This window comes from Chelmon rostratus, chromosome 23, assembly GCF_017976325.1.
Source record: "Chelmon rostratus isolate fCheRos1 chromosome 23, fCheRos1.pri, whole genome shotgun sequence".
Classification (NCBI taxonomy): domain Eukaryota; kingdom Metazoa; phylum Chordata; class Actinopteri; order Chaetodontiformes; family Chaetodontidae; genus Chelmon; species Chelmon rostratus.
In genome coordinates this window covers 17,834,709-17,853,435 of record NC_055680.1, presented here as the reverse complement: position 1 = coordinate 17,853,435, position 18,727 = coordinate 17,834,709, and the positions used below count along the sequence as shown (strand labels likewise).

The 18,727-nt window shown below is 42.5% G+C and overlaps 1 protein-coding gene across 2 annotated transcripts; it reads right to left on the bottom strand.

The window, feature by feature from the left end:
- Nucleotides 1–727: 727 nt before the first annotated feature.
- LOC121626311 (broad substrate specificity ATP-binding cassette transporter ABCG2-like) lies at nt 728–17,889 on the bottom strand. 2 transcript variants are annotated; one of them, XM_041964747.1, is made up of 19 exons: nt 17,807–17,889; nt 16,184–16,321; nt 15,921–16,045; nt 7,767–7,826; nt 7,487–7,601; nt 7,033–7,185; nt 6,685–6,842; nt 6,333–6,435; nt 6,151–6,199; nt 5,959–6,060; nt 5,714–5,821; nt 5,129–5,274; nt 4,458–4,540; nt 3,967–4,056; nt 3,701–3,825; nt 2,959–3,113; nt 2,535–2,624; nt 2,343–2,419; nt 728–1,042 (listed from the first exon to the last, which is right to left on the bottom strand). In XM_041964747.1, the coding sequence occupies exons 2-19, from the start codon at nt 16,238–16,240 to the stop codon at nt 895–897; spliced, it is 1,944 nt and encodes a 647-aa protein (XP_041820681.1). In that variant the 5' UTR covers nt 16,241–16,321; nt 17,807–17,889; the 3' UTR covers nt 728–894. The 2 variants fall into 2 exon arrangements, with proteins under 2 accessions (XP_041820681.1, XP_041820682.1); XM_041964748.1 differs by lacking the exon at nt 17,807–17,889 and adding an exon at nt 17,236–17,291.
- Between the last annotated feature and the right edge of the window lie 838 nt (nt 17,890–18,727).

Genomic DNA, 18,727 nt, shown 5'->3' with positions numbered 1-18,727 from the left:
CTAAATACCCGCTAAATCTACAACCGTCCCATCAGTCTCAGCTCTGCTTTGAGTTTAATGCTAACTAACTGTTAGCATGCTGAGAAGCTAACCCCTAAATTCCACCGGGCACGATGCGTCCACGACGAGACACGTTCTGCACAGAGCAGATTGAGCCAGACAGGAACGCCTACTTCTCCACGGTAGAAGCACAAATATGTCCAAATCAGCAGAATCTGAGGCAGACAACGCCCGATTTGTGGAGGACGAGACAAAATTTAAGATTTCTAAGGCTGAAAATTCGACATCACGAATGTAATTTCAGTGTTTTTATTTTATAAAAATTCAAAAATATAAACTTCTTGTATTTGTGAGAGGAAAATTACATCTTTGGTTCTGAACTTCAAAGTGCAAAAATCATGTCACAGTTTATTATTAGTTAAAACGCGGAAGTATGTTGGTGTTAGCGAGGAGTGCAAATAATTACTAGCTTCATCAATACATCTCCAAAAACAACAAATATTTTATTTTACAAACAAGTGACGAGATCTGATGAGCTGGAACTGAAAGTGAACAAACTGAGCTGGAAGTTAAAAGAAAATCTCAAATCATATCTGCAAAAAAAAAGAAGCTGTACAAACAAATTCCTGAGCTGCAGCTGCTCCCCCAGCTGCTCCCCCAGCTGCTCCTCCAGCTGCACGGTGATGAGGATGATGGGGGGGGGGTGATCACAGTGATATGTGGTTTTGATAATGATGACGATAGTGATGAGGATGGTGATGATGAGGAGGGTGATGCCAGTGATGTGGTTTCGATCATGATGACGGTGATGAGGAGGGGTGATGCCGGTGATGTGGTTTCCATCGTGTCGATCATGATGACATTGATGAGGACGACAGTGATGATGATGAAGGTCTAGGTGAACTTCTTGATGAAGCGTAGTTTGAGGTAAGCGATGGTGAGGAAGCACATGATCATGATGCACAGAGCCATGTGGTTCTGCCAGAAGCCCCAGGCGGAGTAGTCCACGCCCTGCTCCATTATAATCTCCTCCCCTGTACAACTGGAACACAGCACAAAGGTTCCTCAATCAGCAAATAACCCAGCAATTACTGACTGCTTCAATTACTAACCCTACCGATTACTGCACTAATTAACTACACGAATCAGCTGACACATTCCAATTATTTAAGTACTTTGTTCGCAAACTAACTAACCAGCAGCTTCATGTTTTTAAGTAAGTAAATAACGAGAGACCTTCAGTTTGAACGAACATTTAAATTAACTACAGAACTAACACTTTTAATTGAGGAAATAACGAACATGCCCAGCTTTTATGTAAGAGTCAGATTGTCAATAAGTAAACCTTATATCTAACCAGCTGGAAGGCTAAATGATGACATAACTAGTTAAACTAACCAGTACACATCGAAGTGACACAGTTTATACATGCAAATAAGAAACTAATGAAGTAACCAACCAGACTGTGACACTGACTCACTGTAATCATTCACATTCACCTTTCAGCCATCTATCAACCTGAAAAACTCGCAGGTTAAATAAGCAACTAGTCAAACAACTAACGAGCAGGATCACTTTTATGCAACCGACCACTGAACTAGCAACCTGAAAGAGTCTACTTCAGCTGAACAGGTGAGTTATTATGTAACTGATCCATAGGCTCATCTTTTAAACAACTACCTGACTAACTTGTTCATCTTTTAGTAACCAGACACCAAACTGACAGACTCACACCTGAAAGGACAGGTGTGCAGGATTCAGGGGATCTATTGGCAGAAATAGAATAGAATATTCAGAATGAGCTCTTTGTATCTACAGACACACGTAGCTAACCACATATTGATCACATGGACAAACTACTAGGCACAATTTTAGGCAACTAGCTCACATTTTAGCTAAATAACTGGTAAACTGGCAGATTTACACATAAGCAAGTAACTATTTACTTAGTGTGTTCACTTTTTAAGCACCTAACCAACCACCTGACTCACAAACTCACCTGTTGTTTACGAGAAACCAACCATCTAACCATCAAACAGAAAGGCTAACGATTGAAGTAATCTAACGAATTACCTGACAAACTAACCAACCTTTAATTAATCCAACTCGTAGCAAACGATCAAACGAACCCTGTGGATCATTACTGATTTAATTTGATCTGCTTTAAAGCAAACCGACAAAAACAAACAGGTCTCTGGGATGCTATGAGCTACGCCGTCCAGCAGGTGGAGCCATTACTGTGACACGACCTGAAATGCCTGCAGCTTTCCCTTAAATCAGATACAACTCAGTCACAGTTAGGCATGAAGACGCAGACTTGGCTGTGTGTCAGTGTTTCTTACAGAAGTCCAGGTGGAATGTCGCTGATGTTAAAGCCCTGACAGAAGTTCAGCCCAGTAAACTCGTTAATCTGCAGAGCCTGGAGACACACAAAAATCATCATCATCATCATCATCATCATCATCATGAGCTGAATGAAATCTGCTGAGCTGCAGCTCCAGGAACTGCTTTGACGGAGGCGTGTGTGTACGTACGCTGAAGCCATATCGTGGAATACTTAAGTATTTTAACCAGGCAAGCCAGCTGACGATGGAGGGAAGATTCACGAGCAAACCTGCAAAGATCTGCAGAGAAAGAGAGGGAGAGATTTACAGCTCAGTTCTTCTTTCTTCGACACGGCAGCGATGGCGTCTGAATGTGTGAATGTTTGCAAATTCCAAAATAACATCTCAGGAGCAAGTACGAATGAAGCTAGATCAGTAATAGTGACCAAGATAATGATAATCACCAAAGTGTGAAACAGATTCAGGCTCTGAGTGGCTCATCGTGAACTGTGTGTGTGTGAGAACGGAGTGATTGACAGCTGTGTTAGCAGTAACTAACGGAGGCGGGGCTTAACAAACAGCCTATTGACCGCATGTGTAAGTGCTGCCGTGCGTTGACGTGTGTATACATCACCATCATGAACACGGTGCAAATGGTCATGTAGATGTTGGCGATCGCCACCACGGTCTGGTCGGCTGAAATGGCCAGAGCCATGGAGGTGGCGGTGTAGGCGACCAGAGCCAAGGTGAACATGAAGAGGAAGAAGGCTTCAGCTGTCGGCTTCAGACCTGCACGCACGCACGCACACGCACACACACACACACGCACACACACACATATTACATTCATTTACTGGAGACTTACACCAACCATAACCACAACCTCTACCTGCCTAACCCTCACCTCAACCCAAGTCTTCACCCTAAAATTTAATGATTTACATTAAGGGGACTTGTCTTGTACTTGTACTTGTACTACAAACAAATGGTCTAAAGTTAGTAAGTAAAGCACTCTGAACACGAGTGATGAAAACTCATCTAAAATTAAAACAAAATAACAAAAACAGAGATGAAACAAACAGAAAGTTGCTTTTCTGATCATTTCCATTACCAATTCATCTGTTGATTTCGTTATTTAATGTATCGTTTGATCTTTCAATCTAGAAAATGTCAGGCTACGAGCTTCTGAAGCTCAAATGTGAAATCCTCAAACAGTTTAATTCATCTGGCCAACAGTCCTGGAACCAGAGATTTTTTCACATTTTTCCTCGCTGAACAACGAGGACCAGATAATTTAAACAGCTGATGATTAATTTCCTGCCGTAAGAACCGTATAAGCAAAGCTCACAACGTAGCAAAGTGTGTTTTCTACCCACCAATCATGAAGTAGGCCACACAGGTTAACACCATGGAGGGGATGCTCCTCAGCGTGAGGATGTCAGACAGCATCTTCGCCAGGAAGTACACCGACACCCTGTAGTAACCGCTGATTGACTCATGACTGATGAGAGAGAGAAAAATACGACAAACGCTTCATTAATAAACCTCATCTGAACTGTCTCTGTGCTGGAATCAGGACGTGGCTAACGTAGCTTAGCATAAAGACCGAAAACAGAGTGGAACTACTGCATGTCAAACCCACATGAAGATTTTTCTCTCAGCGATGAAGAGTTCAGCAGCTGACAGGGAGCTGAAACACTGATTGACGACGACGAAGAAGAGAACGCCGAACCTGAAGACACAAACGATCGATCAATACAACCAATACAGGACGGACACGTACACGCTCAGTCCTAACCCTGAACTATAAAGAACAATCAGAGGCAAACAATCCGAATTTTGTAAATGCTCTCAAACAAAAACTGTCACAAATTCAGAATCAAACTAAGATTTTGTCAATTAAAAAATGTAAATTAAGACTTTAAAAACACCTTTAAATAAACTGCAAATAAAAAGATCACAGTCTTAAAATTAGAGCAAGTGCATTAAAAAAAAATTAGGGCTGCAACTGAAGCATTATTAAGATAATTGTTCGGACATATAAACGAATCATTTCATCTCTAAAATGACAATTTTAGTGCTGCTACGACAACAACAACAGCTGCTATGACAGACGCCTGAAGAGTAGAATACCTGTTCTGAATTCCACTTTGATCTTCTTTGATGTCAAAGAAAAGGGCTCCTACGACCAGAGCGAGGAACAACGTTACCCCCACCTGAGCCGAAGACAAACACAGGACAGGCAATGACGAATGCAGGCTGTGAACGGTTCCCAGTCGAAGAAGAATCAAGCTGTTCTGTTACTGCTAGCAGGCGCCGGCAGGCAGGTTTGCTACCTTCAGGCATAGCCAGGTTAGCAGTTCCCTCCCGATTCCAGTCTTTATGCTAAGCTAAGCTAACCTGCTGCTGGCTGTAGCTTTATATTGGGTATGAGATGGTGGTATTGATCTTCTCGTCAAGCTCACTGCCAGAAAACCAATAAACGTTTTTCAAAATGTCAAACTCATGGCCACTAGATTCGGCTGCAGCTACATTCAAATTGTATGAAAGTGACGATGAGCGTGTAATCGCTTCAGATGTAGACGTCCCGACTTCCCACAACCTGGGATGATTTTCAGTAATGGACAAACTCCAGGCTTTAAAACGACCCTTTATAAACCGTCATATCTGTCACATTTCCTTCAGTCTGTGATGAACCCTGCATACCATAATACTTCAAAGCCTGCAGTGTTAGTCTGATTCCCACACAGTCGCAGGTCAGCATGGCCTCTCTAAGACAGAAGCCGAAGCCTCGATGTTCGTACCTGAGCAATGGAGGTCTGAGGGTTGAGCAGGAGGTTGCGGAACGTTCTCTTGAGAACCCATCTGAACTGGGTGAGGAAGCCGGTGTTGTAGGTGATGGTTCTAGCGTGACTCGGTTTGGTAGTCGGCTTACCCTCAATTATCCGTTCTGAGAGAGACAGCAGGGGGGATTGATTACTGATACTCCATTACATTTATTTGATAGCTGAAGTTTGAAATCTGCAGAACTTTGCAGATTCAGATTGAAAACACATGTTGTCCACTAATCAATGATGACGTATGTGCGAGTTAAGACTTTATTGATCACCAGGGGAAGTTCACGAGTTACCAGCAGTATATACAGTATTATTATTTGAAACAGGCTAGTCTGAATCATGAGTAGTTTTCTTTTTGTGCTTTGAGTGTAAATTGATGCTAATACTTTTGTTATGTTACTGAAGTTAAATTTTGAATGCAGGACTTTTACTTCAGTAATAAAGTACTTCTTCTACCACTGACTGATCAGCTGATGTTTCCATCAAAGGACTGAAGGACAGGAAACGCAGCAGATTCAGGAGTTTTGAATAGAAATGTTTTTGTGTACCCACCCAGCTCTGCCTCGGTCTGTTTGAAGTTGTGGCAGTTTCTATACACCTCCACCAGTTTTTGCTCGATCCCCTGTCTGGACTTCGATATGGATTCTGAATCAGGTTCATCTGGGGGGGAAAAAGAGGCATTCAGAATAAACAAACAGGGAAAAATAAATAAAAGAAATTCTGTATTTATATGATCCCTGCTGGACTACTTTAATTCGATGACATTAATTCCATTAAAATCTGACGTGGACACACACCTCTTTTTTCATCGCCGTCGCTGAGGATACCGGCCGTAGAGTCTCCATTAATGACGTCCAGGAAGAAGTCGGCAGGGTTGTTGTGGGGCTCACAGGTGTATCCTGGGAAATGAAGTTCCAAACCCAATTACAGACATCACCTTTGCGACAGGTTGTGTTACACTGGATCAAAGTAAATTTTCACGCCCCTACCGATGTCTGAGAAATACTCCACGGCTCTCTGCGCCAGACCGTGGTAAACCTGAGTCCACACAACAGAAAACAGAAGGAATCAGTGAAGGAACAAGAGGAAAACAGATGAAGACAGAACAAAAGTAAAGAATAAAGAAGGAATGAAGGATCAAAGACAGTGAAGGTGGAAACGCCTGCTGGACCTGTTTGCCGTTGACCAGCAGGGTGAGGCTGTCGAACAGGCGGTAGATGGAGTATCGAGGCTGGTGGATGGAGAGGATGATGGTGCGACCGTGGTTCGCCATCCTGACGGGGGAAAGGGAAGCGTGTTAGTGTCTCGGACGTGGATTTCACTTAAAGCGCATCATTCATCAGCTGACGGCTTCTTCTCCAGAACAACTGCAGCCGAGGCTCATGGGTAGTGAAGTATTTACAGAAAGGAAGATGATTTCTCAGAAACAAAGCTGAAGTAATTCAAATCAGTGGTCACGACATGAACCTGTAGCATCGATACATTATCCAGGTGTGTGTGCACGTGTGTGTGCGTGTTTGCACCGTTTTAGCAGCAGCAGCACGGAGTTAGCCGTGTTGGCGTCGAGGCCCGTGGTCGGCTCGTCCAGGAAGAGGACGGACGGGTCGATGATCAGCTCCATGCCGATGTTCGTCCTCTTCCTCTCGCCACCAGAGATCCCGCGAATCAGCTGGGTGCCCACCTGCACAAACACACACAGGTGAGGACCCTCAGCGACATGATGCATTCTCTAACCATCATTATGACTCGTCTTTCCTTCCTTTCATCCTTTATTTCTCTGTTTCTTTACTCTTCCTTTCATCATGTCTTTTTTGGTAACCCTTTCTGTCGTTACTTTTCCTCACTCCTTCCCTCCTCCTCCTCCTCCTCACCCTGGAGTCGGCCACGCGGCCCAGTCCCAGCTCCTTGATCAGGGTGTTGACCTTCTGCTCCTTCTCCCTCTGCGGGATGGACGACGGGAGGCGCAGCGCCGCAGAGAAGCTGAAGTTCTCTCGGACCGTCAGAGTTCCCATCACCACGTCGTCCTGGAGACAAGAAACCACCGTCAACAACCGACACATCAGACAGCGGCTGATGGATGCGCTTTTATTTCAAGGATACGTTTTCGTATTGGGATTTATTTTTATTTTACACCTCAGTATTTCTAAAACTGTTTAACGTCTGCTGTGTGTGAGTAAAACAAACTTGGCCTAAGAAGCCGGTCTTATTGTTACGTGCGCTCCCTTCCTTCCCCGAGCAGGAAACCCCCCTGAATCAAACCTGTCCTACTGGATCCTGTCGCAGACTTGCCGTCTGTGGATTTGACTTCCTGTCTGTCTCACCCACCTGCACCACGTATCCAGACAGACACTTGAAGTTTGGAGGCTGAGGCGCTCCGTCGATCAAAACCTCTCCCGTCAGGCCTGCGGGGTCCTTCCTGGCTGCCAGAACATCCAGAAACCTGAACGACAAACAGCTCCCGTTAGTATCTCTGACACGAAGCTCCGCCCACTTTTACTGTCCCTGACGAGACCCACAAAAATCCTGTTGGTCAAACACAAACTCGTGTGTCACACGTGATCTGAATGAGCATGGGACGGCGACCTGGCTTTACAAGGACACTCACGATGACTTGCCGCTTCCCGTCGGTCCCATGATGGCGTTCAGACCCGGCTTCATGATCCCGCTGGTGGACAGAAAGGGAATATGAGCAGTGGAGAAATTCAGTAGACGTTTTTATTATGTGTCATTTTGCATTTCTCCAAGAAGTTTCCCTCCTTCCTCACAACCAAAGACAGAAAGAACATAAGCATGAAATCAGTGAATGAAGCCAGATGTAGTGTGTTTTAGTAGACTAGGCTAGCTGCTCCCTCTGTTTGCAGCCTTTGTGCTAAGCTAAGCTAAGCTAAGCTAACAGTCTACTCATAGAGCTCATTCACCCTGATTCTAATGTTTAAAGTGGTTTTGTGTGGAATGACGCAGCACTTTCTGTTCTGTGTTCCCGTGAAGTGACTGTTGGTGAACTCTGGGCTCACTGGTTTCACGTCGTCGTGTTTTTGAGGAACTGAAAGATGTTTCAGAGGTTTTTTCCAAACTGTGACTGTTCAGTTTCTGTGAATAATCTGACTCATCCTTTGGTCTTTTTGCTGACTCGGCCTTCATCCTGTCCGATGTCTGCCCTTTAGTCAGCAAACTGAAGTAACACAACGCTGCCAATGACGCTGCAGGTTTTTTTTTGCCTCCTCCACGTTTATTTCATCCTTCCTTCATGTTTTTATTTTTCTCCTCTGTATCTTCAGCTCTTTCGAAAGGAGCTGAACATTTTCACGTGTTTCTCTCAGGAAACTCAGTGAATAACAGCTGAATGAAATACTTTTAAATTAGCTTTTGGGGGTTCCGGTAATGGCGGCGTGCTGAGAGGACGTGCTTGCTTCGGCTCCGCTATCTTTCTGCAAAACACCTGATAATACTCGTTATAAGAGATTGACAACGACGTCTTAGGACTGCTGTGATGCCTCTGGTGCAAAGGAAACCCGGTAAAAATCCTAGTAAGCCGACTCAGTCGAAGTTATCCAACTTTACTTCTAAGCTAAGCCCCGAAGCTAACCGTGACGTTAGCGAAGCTAATACAAACACATGCGAGGCAATGGAGGAGGAAAGCAGTGATGGGGAAGTGAATGGGAAAGGAAAATTAGCCGAAGCTGGCTCCGACGCAATACTGGCTGCAATTGCAAACTTGAAATCCGATTTTTCCTCCAAACTAGATGGCATTTTGTCAGCAATAGAAAGTGTGAAAAAAGATGTCAATGAGTGTGCTGAGAGGGTCGGCGAGGTGGAGGTTCGGATGTCTGCAGCAGAGGATATCATCACCAGCTTACAAGCAACCGTTAAAACCCTTGAAAATAAAAAGAAGGATCTTGAGGAAAAAGTGCTGGACCTGGAGGCCAGATCGCGACGATCTAACCTGAGACTGGTTAATCTACCTGAGGGCGCAGAGGGGGAGGACGCGTGCGCCTTCTTGGAAAGCTGGCTGCCGGAGGCTCTGAATCTGGTACCGTTGCGCACAACTCTGGTACTGGAGAGAGCGCATCGTATCGGCCCGAAGAGTCAAACAAACATCGCTCCACCACGGACTCTTATCATGAAGTTCTTAAATTATAAGGACAAATCATCTGTGATAAGAGCCGCCAGGGCAAAGGGACAGATACTATACAAGAATCACCAGGTGAGACTGTACGAGGACCTCGCAGCCGGCGTGCACAAGAAACATAAGGAGTTTGATGCCGTGAGACAACAGCTTCGAGCCATGGGGATTCGATACGGCATGATCCCTCTTGCACGGCTTTTGGTGACACATAACGGGCAATCGCGCATATTTAACAAGCCAGCTGAAGCAGAGAATTATGTAAGGACTCTGAGAGCAGAAAGTAGTCCTGGGTAAGATACGGTAATCACCAGCACATTACAAAGTATTGATATGGATGGATAATTACTGAGCGTTAAGTTAAGTAATTTCTGAACGTAATTAATAACGAGTTTTCTATGTTCATAGCGGGGTGGAATAAGAGAGAGTGGTTAGGTATAGCCGGTTGATCCTCACTTCTGTGTGGAACGGCCTTCAGCTGTTAGATAGGAACCATTATACATAGGGGGGAGGGAACTTGGTAACAAAGTTTAAGTTTCAAGTTAAAGGGATATAGTGTTCAGTGTTCATTACTATGGATGTAGTTCTTAACATTCAGGTGCTTCTTGTTTCTCTGTTCTTAAAAAATTTGAACGAATGGTGGAGCTCATTCAATGGTATATGTTATGTCTGGTGGAGTAAAAATTAAAATATCTTCTTGGAACTGCAGAGGACTGCAAAAACTGAAAAAGGTCAAGCAAGTAATGACTAAGGTGAAATCTATACACTCTGATATCATGCTACTTCAAGAAACCCATCTGTTATCAAGTCAAGAGGCGAGAATTAGGAGGAGGTGGCAGGGCAATATATATTCAGCACCTTTTACTTCTCAGGCAAGAGGAGTTATGATTTTGATTCATAAATCCATACCATTTCATGTGACAAGGGTCATCAGAGACAAGACTGGAAGGTATATTATTCTACAGGGCATGCTTATTACGGAAAAAATAAATCTGATTAATATATATGCTCCAAATATTGATGACCCAAAGTTTTTTCATAATCTTTTTTTCACAATTTCATCTCTGTCTGGTAGCTATGTTGTAGCAGGGGACTTTAATTGCACATTGAATCCGGGGTTGGACAGAAGCTCAGGCATTGATACATCTCATTCTAAAAGCAGACAAACTATTCAGCATTTTATGGAGGAGCTTAATTTGATAGATATCTGGAGAGATATGAATCCCAAAGGCTTAAAATACTCTTGTTACTCAGGTACGCATAAATCATATTCGCGCATTGATTATTTTTTGGTCTCTGCCAACTTGAGACATAAAATAAAAGACTGCCACTATGACAGCATTTTAATTTCGGACCATGCACCAAATTCACTAATATATGAAGATGTAAGGCTAAGGAGAGACCCCCCTAGGTGGAGATTTAAACAAAAATGGCTCCTAGACTCAGAATTTATATCTTTTATAGATAACCAAATCAATATCTTTTTTGAAATCAATACAGATGAAACATCATCCTCTTCAAGATGGGAAGCCTTTAAGGCCTACATAAGAGGCCAGATAATTAGTTTTACGAGCTATAAGACAAAACAAACATATCAGAAAACTAAAAAGTTGGAAGCAGAGATTGAATTGCTTGAGAGGGAATACTATCAAACATTATGTCCAAATATTCATCAGAAACTACTGCTAATAAGAACACAGTATAATGAACTCTCTGCCTCTAAAGCTGCTTCACATCTTTTGCGTCTTAAGCAGGCGTTTTATGACCAGGGGGAGAAGCCCGGCAAACTTTTAGCCTGGCGTCTTCGACAATTACAAAACGAGAAAAGTATTACCTCAGTTGAAACTAGTGATGGACAAATTATTGTTGACCCCCTAAAAATCAACGAAACTTTTAAGACCTTTTTTGAAAAATTATACAGCTCAGACATAACACATGTGGGACAAGAACAAAATCTCTTCTTGGATACCCTCCAAATACCCAACATCTCAGAACTTATGAATACAGATCTGGGTGCAGCTATAACTAAGGAGGAAATATCTATAGCAATAGATCATTTGAAAACGGGCAAAACACCAGGCCCAGATGGGTTGCCGGCAGAAATTTATAAAAAATTTAAAGCTAAATTGCTGTCCCCGCTTTTCGATATGTTTTCGGAGTCATTTGAAAAAGGAACTCTCCCTGTTTCATTAAGAGGAGCTCTGATAACTTTACTACCTAAACCTGGTAAACCTTGCAACAGATGTGAAAATTTAAGACCAATAAGTCTTCTTAATGTAGATTTAAAGATACTTTGCAAAATTTTGGCTCGTAGGATGGAGAAAATATTACCTTATATAATCACCTGTGACCAGAATGGGTTTATTGTAGGTAGACAGGGATTTCATAATGTGAGACGAGTGTTGGATATTCTTTATAATCAGGAAGAAAAATTTGATACTGCTTTGCTATCATTGGATGCCGAAAAGGCCTTTGATAGAGTTGAGTGGCCCTACCTATTTGAAATATTAAACAGATTTGGTTGTGGGGATAATTTCTGTCGGTGGGTTAAACTTTTATACAATGAACCTTATGCTGAAATAATAACAAATGGAATCATATCTAAACCATTTAAAATAAAACGCGGATGTAGGCAGGGGTGCCCTTTGTCCCCCTTATTATTTATTCTAGCAATTGAACCATTTGCTATTGCAGTGCGGTCCCATAAAAACATAACTGGTTTGTCAGTTGGTCAACAGGAACACAGAATTGCATTATTTGCTGATGATGTCATTCTCTTCTTGAAAAAATTGAAAAATTCTATTCCAGCCCTGTTAGAGCTAATAAACACATTTGGAAAGATATCAGGGTATAAAGTGAACAAAGACAAATCTTCATTAATGTTACTTAACTCAGAAGAAAGAAATGGTGCCGGGGCTTCGTTCCAATTCAGAAAAGTAGATTGTTTTACATATTTGGGAATTAAGATTGTGCCGTGTATAAGAGATATTGTCGAGGTTAACTACAGCCCAATGGTAGATTCAATTACTTCCTCTATAGATAGATGGAACTCCCTGCCCTTATCGCTTATAGCAAGAATTAATGTTCTTAAATTAAATGTAATGCCAAAGCTTCTGTACTTGTTTCAGAACATCCCATTGCCACCTCCTGTTAATTTATTCCCACTTCTAAAGAAAATGTTTGTACGTTTTTTGTGGAATAATAGACGACCAAGGCTACGTTTATCACTTCTATACCTACCGTATGATAGAGGAGGCCTGAAGTGCCCCAATCCACTCTGGTATTATTGGGCAGCTCAGTTGAGGACTATGATGTTTTACTTTACAGATAAATCTCCCCCACCTTGGATGACTATGGAAAACTGCTCAATCCCTCTCCCTCTCCCTCAGTACATATACTCAGCAAATATCAAAATGTTGAAAAAAGAGACCAAAAACCCTATCGTCAAAAATATGATTATAATTTGGCATCAGATCAAGAAATACTTAGGGGAATCCTCCTCTCTGTCACACCTCAGCCCGATATGGGGTAACCATTTTTTCCCTCCAGGCAAAGCAGACCCTGGTTTTGGAAAGTGGGCTGAAAAAGGTTTAAAAACAATAGGGGACCTCATGGGATCAGAGGCTGGAATTTTGATGTCATTTGAGGAGTTGATTGCCAGGTATGACATTCCAAGCAAACATCAATTCAAATATCTACAGGTGAGAAACTTTATTAGATCCTCTCAAAATCAGTGTGTATCGATCCCCTCACTGTCCACTTTGGAAATCGAAATGAAAAAAGATTGCCTTGGAAAGGGAATTATCTCCAGACTGTATAACATGTTAGCAGGGGGATCTTCTGAATCTTCTTTACATAAACTTAACACCTGGAGGCAAGATTTGCAGGAGGACTTGTCCTCTGAGGATTGGGAGGAAGCGTGTGCTAAAGCACAAACACAAACTACCAATACACGCCTCAAAGTTCTACAATATAGCTGGTTAATGAGGACATACGTGACTCCAGAAAAGCTCAGTAAGTACAATAATGATATCCCGGACTTGTGCATCAGGTGCGGAGAGGAGAAGGGGACATTTTTTCACTGTGTTTGGGAATGCAGTAAAGTCCAACAGTTCTGGTTGGAGATTAAACAAGCCTTAAAGGGAATTTTAGGGATACAATTAGTCCTTGACCCTAAATTGTTTATCCTCGGTTTATATTCTGATAGACAGCATATTTCTAGAAAAATAATTACTGCCCTGGATTTATGTCTTCTGCTCGCAAAAAGAGTAATAGCAACCTCATGGAGAAGTACAAGTAAACCAAAATTCATTAACTGGATTAAAGAAATATCTACAACTTTACCGATGGAGAAGATTACTTACATTATAAAAGGGAAACGGTCACTATTTCAAAACATTTGGGGACCTTTTATTGAATACATGGAGAATGTGGATTTGAGTGTTATGGGGAGTGAGATGGAGGAGGAGGCGTAGTTATTGGTAGTCCTCTGCAGTGTCCTTTGCAATGTCCTAAAATAATACTCTTTTTTTTATTTTCTCCTTGCTCTTTTTTTCTTGTTTTGATATTCCACATCCTTATTATGGGTGAATTATATATTTGTGTTTAATCACACAGTATAAAACAGAGAAGCCTTTGTTTTGGGGTCATTGTTCTTGTAATCTTGTTTTTTTTGTTGTTGTTGATGTTTTTTATTTTCATGTTTGTATGTGAAAATGCTTTAAAATTCAATAAAAATAATGATGGGAAAAAAAAAAAAAATTAGCTTTTGAGGAAACTGTTGAGAAAATTTTTTTAGCTGACTCTAACAAACCTGTGGGCTGCACTTCCCCCTGTGCAACATCTGTCAGGTCGTACGTCTGCAAGTGGTGAGACTGCGGTTTTATTTTCACCACTCAATGCAGCTTTGTTTTGTTTTGTGATCTATTTGATGCAAGTGCTTTTTCTTTGTTTCCTTTCCCTCCATCTTTTCTTTAGTGTTTTTAAATTGCATCTCTTTCAGTCTTTCTTTCCATGTCTTTTTTTTTTAATCTGTCAGACTGTTTCTGACTATGACCGTTCTTTTAAAAGCATTTCATCCTGCTGTCTGAAGGACCATGACTGGACTCCAGAGATGCTGCAGTGGCTCATTTCTCAGGATTAAAGGTAAAATAAATGATTGCAAATTACATCTGAATAAAGTCTGGGTTGAAAAACAAGTCAGCAGACAACAGAACAGTCAGCACAGTAAATCCTTCCCATAAAACTTTCTGCACAAGCTGCTCAGACCTTCAACTTTGAGTCCGACTGGTCAATGATTACACACACTGAACAATAAAATACCAGAGATACCGCCCCCTGTAAGCTCAACACACACGCTGCACTTTGAACGATCGCATTTTTCATAACACACATCCATAATCAAACACTCGTTGTCATATGGAAGCGTAATCAGAGACCTTGAAATGCTGTCGTCACGTGTTGCTGACAGACAGAGCCATGTTTCATGCAGAGTGCACACCATCACCTCTACGTGAGGTCACACGGCCATGATGAAAAACGTGAGCTTTGTTCTTGAATAATCTGCTTTATAGTTTTTAGGTTTGTCAGGCGTGAACAACCATTAAAACACCACAGCAAGATTCACTGTGGAAGTCCACGGCATCAATAAGAACGGACGAGCAGGCATTAGCACTAAACACAAAGCACAGCTGAGGCTGATGGGGATGTCATTAGCTTTGTAGGTATGTAAGTAGAAGTACTGGACAAACTGACAGTTTGACCTGATGATGGCGCTGGATGAAAAGATAGATGATGATTACAATTCATCCCGACGGAGGCACGAACGTCTGTGCAAACTTTCATGGCGATCCATCCAATAGTAGCTGAGTTATTTCAGTCGACGATCACCAAAGTCAGACGGATTCATCCTCTGGGAACCATGAATGTTTGTACAAAGTGCTGCGATAATCCAGCACGTGAACGCTGAGATGTTTCGACGGGATGAGCTACTCTTAGATCATAGAGGCAAAAATCCAAAGTAACACGTTTCTCTGAGTTGAACAGCCGGATCTTTCTCACTAGGTCAGGTTTAAAGGTTTGGAGGCGGTTTGGAGGCATCCTGCCACGACGTCTGTTTGTTGCCTTAAGCTGCGGGTCATTGTTTCCCAACAGGCTCCTGTGTGTGTCACAGGGGGGAGGTGGGAACCTGAGTTTCTCCACAAAGCAAACTTCCTTCCTTCGCCTCCTGCTGTGTGTGTGTGTGTGTGTGTGTGTGTGTTTGATCTGAGTGGGCCTTGATCGTGTCACGTTTGCCTCCCAGGTGGGCTCCTGTCGGCACGTAGACAAACAAGCACACAATAACTGAGCATGCAGAGTGTGACCCGAGGGTTTCAGTCCTCAGAGGGCTCAAAGTGTTTTTATCTTTGCCATGAAATCGTTTCACCTCCTCTGTCAGAGCATAAACTGCTCCAAAAATAAAAAAGAGGAATGTTTTGTGTTTATGCATCTATGCAAAATATTTTGTGAGCTAACTGTTAGCATGCTAGCCAGCTGGGAACATGACAGCACCAGTCAGTCACCACAGCATCTCTTGGTTTGTTCCGTACCTGCTGTCATAGCACCGCGTCGCAGTTTTAGAAACTTCGGCGTGCTCACCTGACGTCGCTGAGGATGACTCTGGTCGTACTCTTCTTCCGGCACAGACAGTTTCCTCCCACCGTCACCTTGTAATGGATGTTGTGAAAGCTGACGGTGGCGCCCTGCTTGCCCGAACCTGCAATCTGAAAACCAACTAAGTCACCCCAAAACTCTTCACACTGCAGTCACATGACACGTTTCAAAATGTGTGCTTTTAGCATCAGGAAAAGAAGGAAGGAGGGAAGGAAGGAAGGAAGGAGGGAGGGAAGGAAGGAAGGTACCTGGTGTTTTGAGGCTCCATTCAGCCCGAGCTCCATCATCACTTGGTCGTCTGCCATCCTCGACCTCTTTCCTCCTGAATGCAAAACACTGAAGAAACCGTTTCCTGTAGCTAACGCCGCTCGCCAAACGCTTTAGTCCTGTTAAAGATAGACAGACAGACAGACAGACAGACAGACTTTATTTATCCCAAGCTGGGAAATTGCAGTGCAGCAGCAGCATTACACACAGTGAAATCAGTGAAAAATTGTGAAATAAGACTATAAAGAACAAACTATACATAATAAAATATCAAAATAGCGAGCAGTAAAAAATTATATACATAATAATAGAATAGCAAAAAAGCAAACAGTAGTAATGAAAAGTATTGCACCAAAGAATACAGCAAATGGCAGCGTGTAGAGGATAAAGTGTACCGTGACTGTAAGCATAACACAGTGAAAGAAGTGAAAATTTGTGAAATAAAGATGGCGAATCAAGTTTGATCCTCAAAGTGAAAGTAACGCTGATTATTTCAGTCAATGTTTGAAAGGTTTAAGTTAATCAAACTGTTGTGCAGCCCTGAAAAGTTTCTTCTCTGGTTACTGTGACATCGTCAGTTTGTCTGAGGCAGCGCTACGTTTCCCGAACACAACATCAGTCTTCATCGCCAAAGCCCTCTTCACAAATGCTGATGAAGATGATGCAGCTTAGGCACAAAACTACTTGGTTAACGTTACAGGAAGCTTGTGGCCCCTCAAAAGGGCCGACAGATAAGTCTGAGGGGTCGAGAGATGATTAAGTTCTGAAGTGAAGTGGAGGAAAAGCATGAAATGGAAATACTCAAGTAAAAAAAACTCAGTACAGTATGAAGTAAATGTACTCAGTTACTGTCCATCACTGGTTCAGTTTCCTGCCTGTTTAGCAGAAGGTGAACCGGTTCTCAGCTGGAACCAGTTCTCGATTCTTATCCCTAGTGTTTATACAGCAGTCATTTTTGTTTTCTTAGTCAAAAAAAATAGGTTAATCCCCCCCCCCAAGGAGCTCCAGAAGTGACCTAAAGTCAGATAATTACCTGCTGTAACAGACTGTGAGGCTGGAAGGCAAATACACCTGTTTGCAGAGTTTTAAATAAACAAGCTTATGTTGCACAAGACTTCCGACAAACGATCATTTTACTGACAGTCCTTTGATCGACTGAACAAAAAGAAAAAGAAACAAATACAACGAATATAAATATATTAAATATAACCGCCACTGTTGTCATCATTCTTCCTTCATGTTGAAACTTTCCAGCTGCAGAGACTCGTTTGGCGTCCTGGGAATGATGTCAGCTCTGACGGTCGAAAAACAAGCTGATATCGATAAAAGGAATCAATACGGAGGCTGACGATTCTGATGGACCAGACGATTTCAGATCAGTTCTCCACTGGAAATGGTTCTTGATTCCGATCTCTAGACAGACGCAGCTAAACTTAAGTTTCACCGCCTATTTCTGTTCTACTCAGCAAAGCATTCAGGCAGAAACGCTCTGACCTCACTCTGATTGGACCTGATGCAGATTCATCGCAGCCACAGCAGCACAAGCTCCAGATTTATCCTCACACAAAGATCACAACAAGAAAACTTTAGAGTTGCCGGCTGACCTGCTGAAGCGTGAAAATCCTCACAGACCTCAGGACACTGACTGCAGGATCAATGTGTGTGTGAGAGCGGTTGGTTCAGTGGTGTCTGTAAACCCTGTTTTATGGCTGAAGGCAGGATAAGAGAAGTAGGGAGAAGGGCAACAAGTGTGTGTGACTCTCTCTCTCTCCTATAGGCGAGGGAAGAAGAATTTAAATCCTACAGTAAACTTCAGCTAAAGTAGTAATACCTCTGTGTCTGTTACAAGTAAACGTCCTGCATTCACAACATGCTGAAGAAACACAATTATCAGCCAAATGTTCTACAAGTAAGAAAAAGAATAGAACTTGTTATGATGGAAGCCTCTCATAGACTCTAAATGTAGTGATACCAGAGTAACATTATTACATGACGCAGCATTATTATTGTAAACAGGACTTTAATGAGTGGAAGCTCATTAGAAGTCTGTGTTTAGTTTTGGGCCATTAATCAAAGAGCATCATATTTTGCAACTGATGACATGTTTTGTTTGTAAAAAGCTGATCTGTGAAGAAGCTAAAGCCGTCAGACTGACCTCGTTTCACACTTGCTGGAAGATGATTGTGGAAAACCCACAGTGCATCACATCCCACCAACCAGCAGCACGGCTCCAGTCTGGAGTCCTCTCCGGATCGCCCGGACCAATCAGACAATCACACAACAGCTGTGCTGATTACTGCAGCCTGAAACGCATCAAAGAAACACAACGGCTTGGTCAGCATGAACGTTTAGACACTGCACTTTCTCCACGAAAGTCTTAGTTAGGCTGGAAACAGGTGAGGTGTGATTGGTTCCACCTGGTTGTTCCACTCAGGCAGATGTGAAGACGACCTGGTGCTCAGGTCCTTTTTGCCAACATTGGCAAAAAGGACCTGATTTTTGTTATCATGAGGACATTGTTCTGT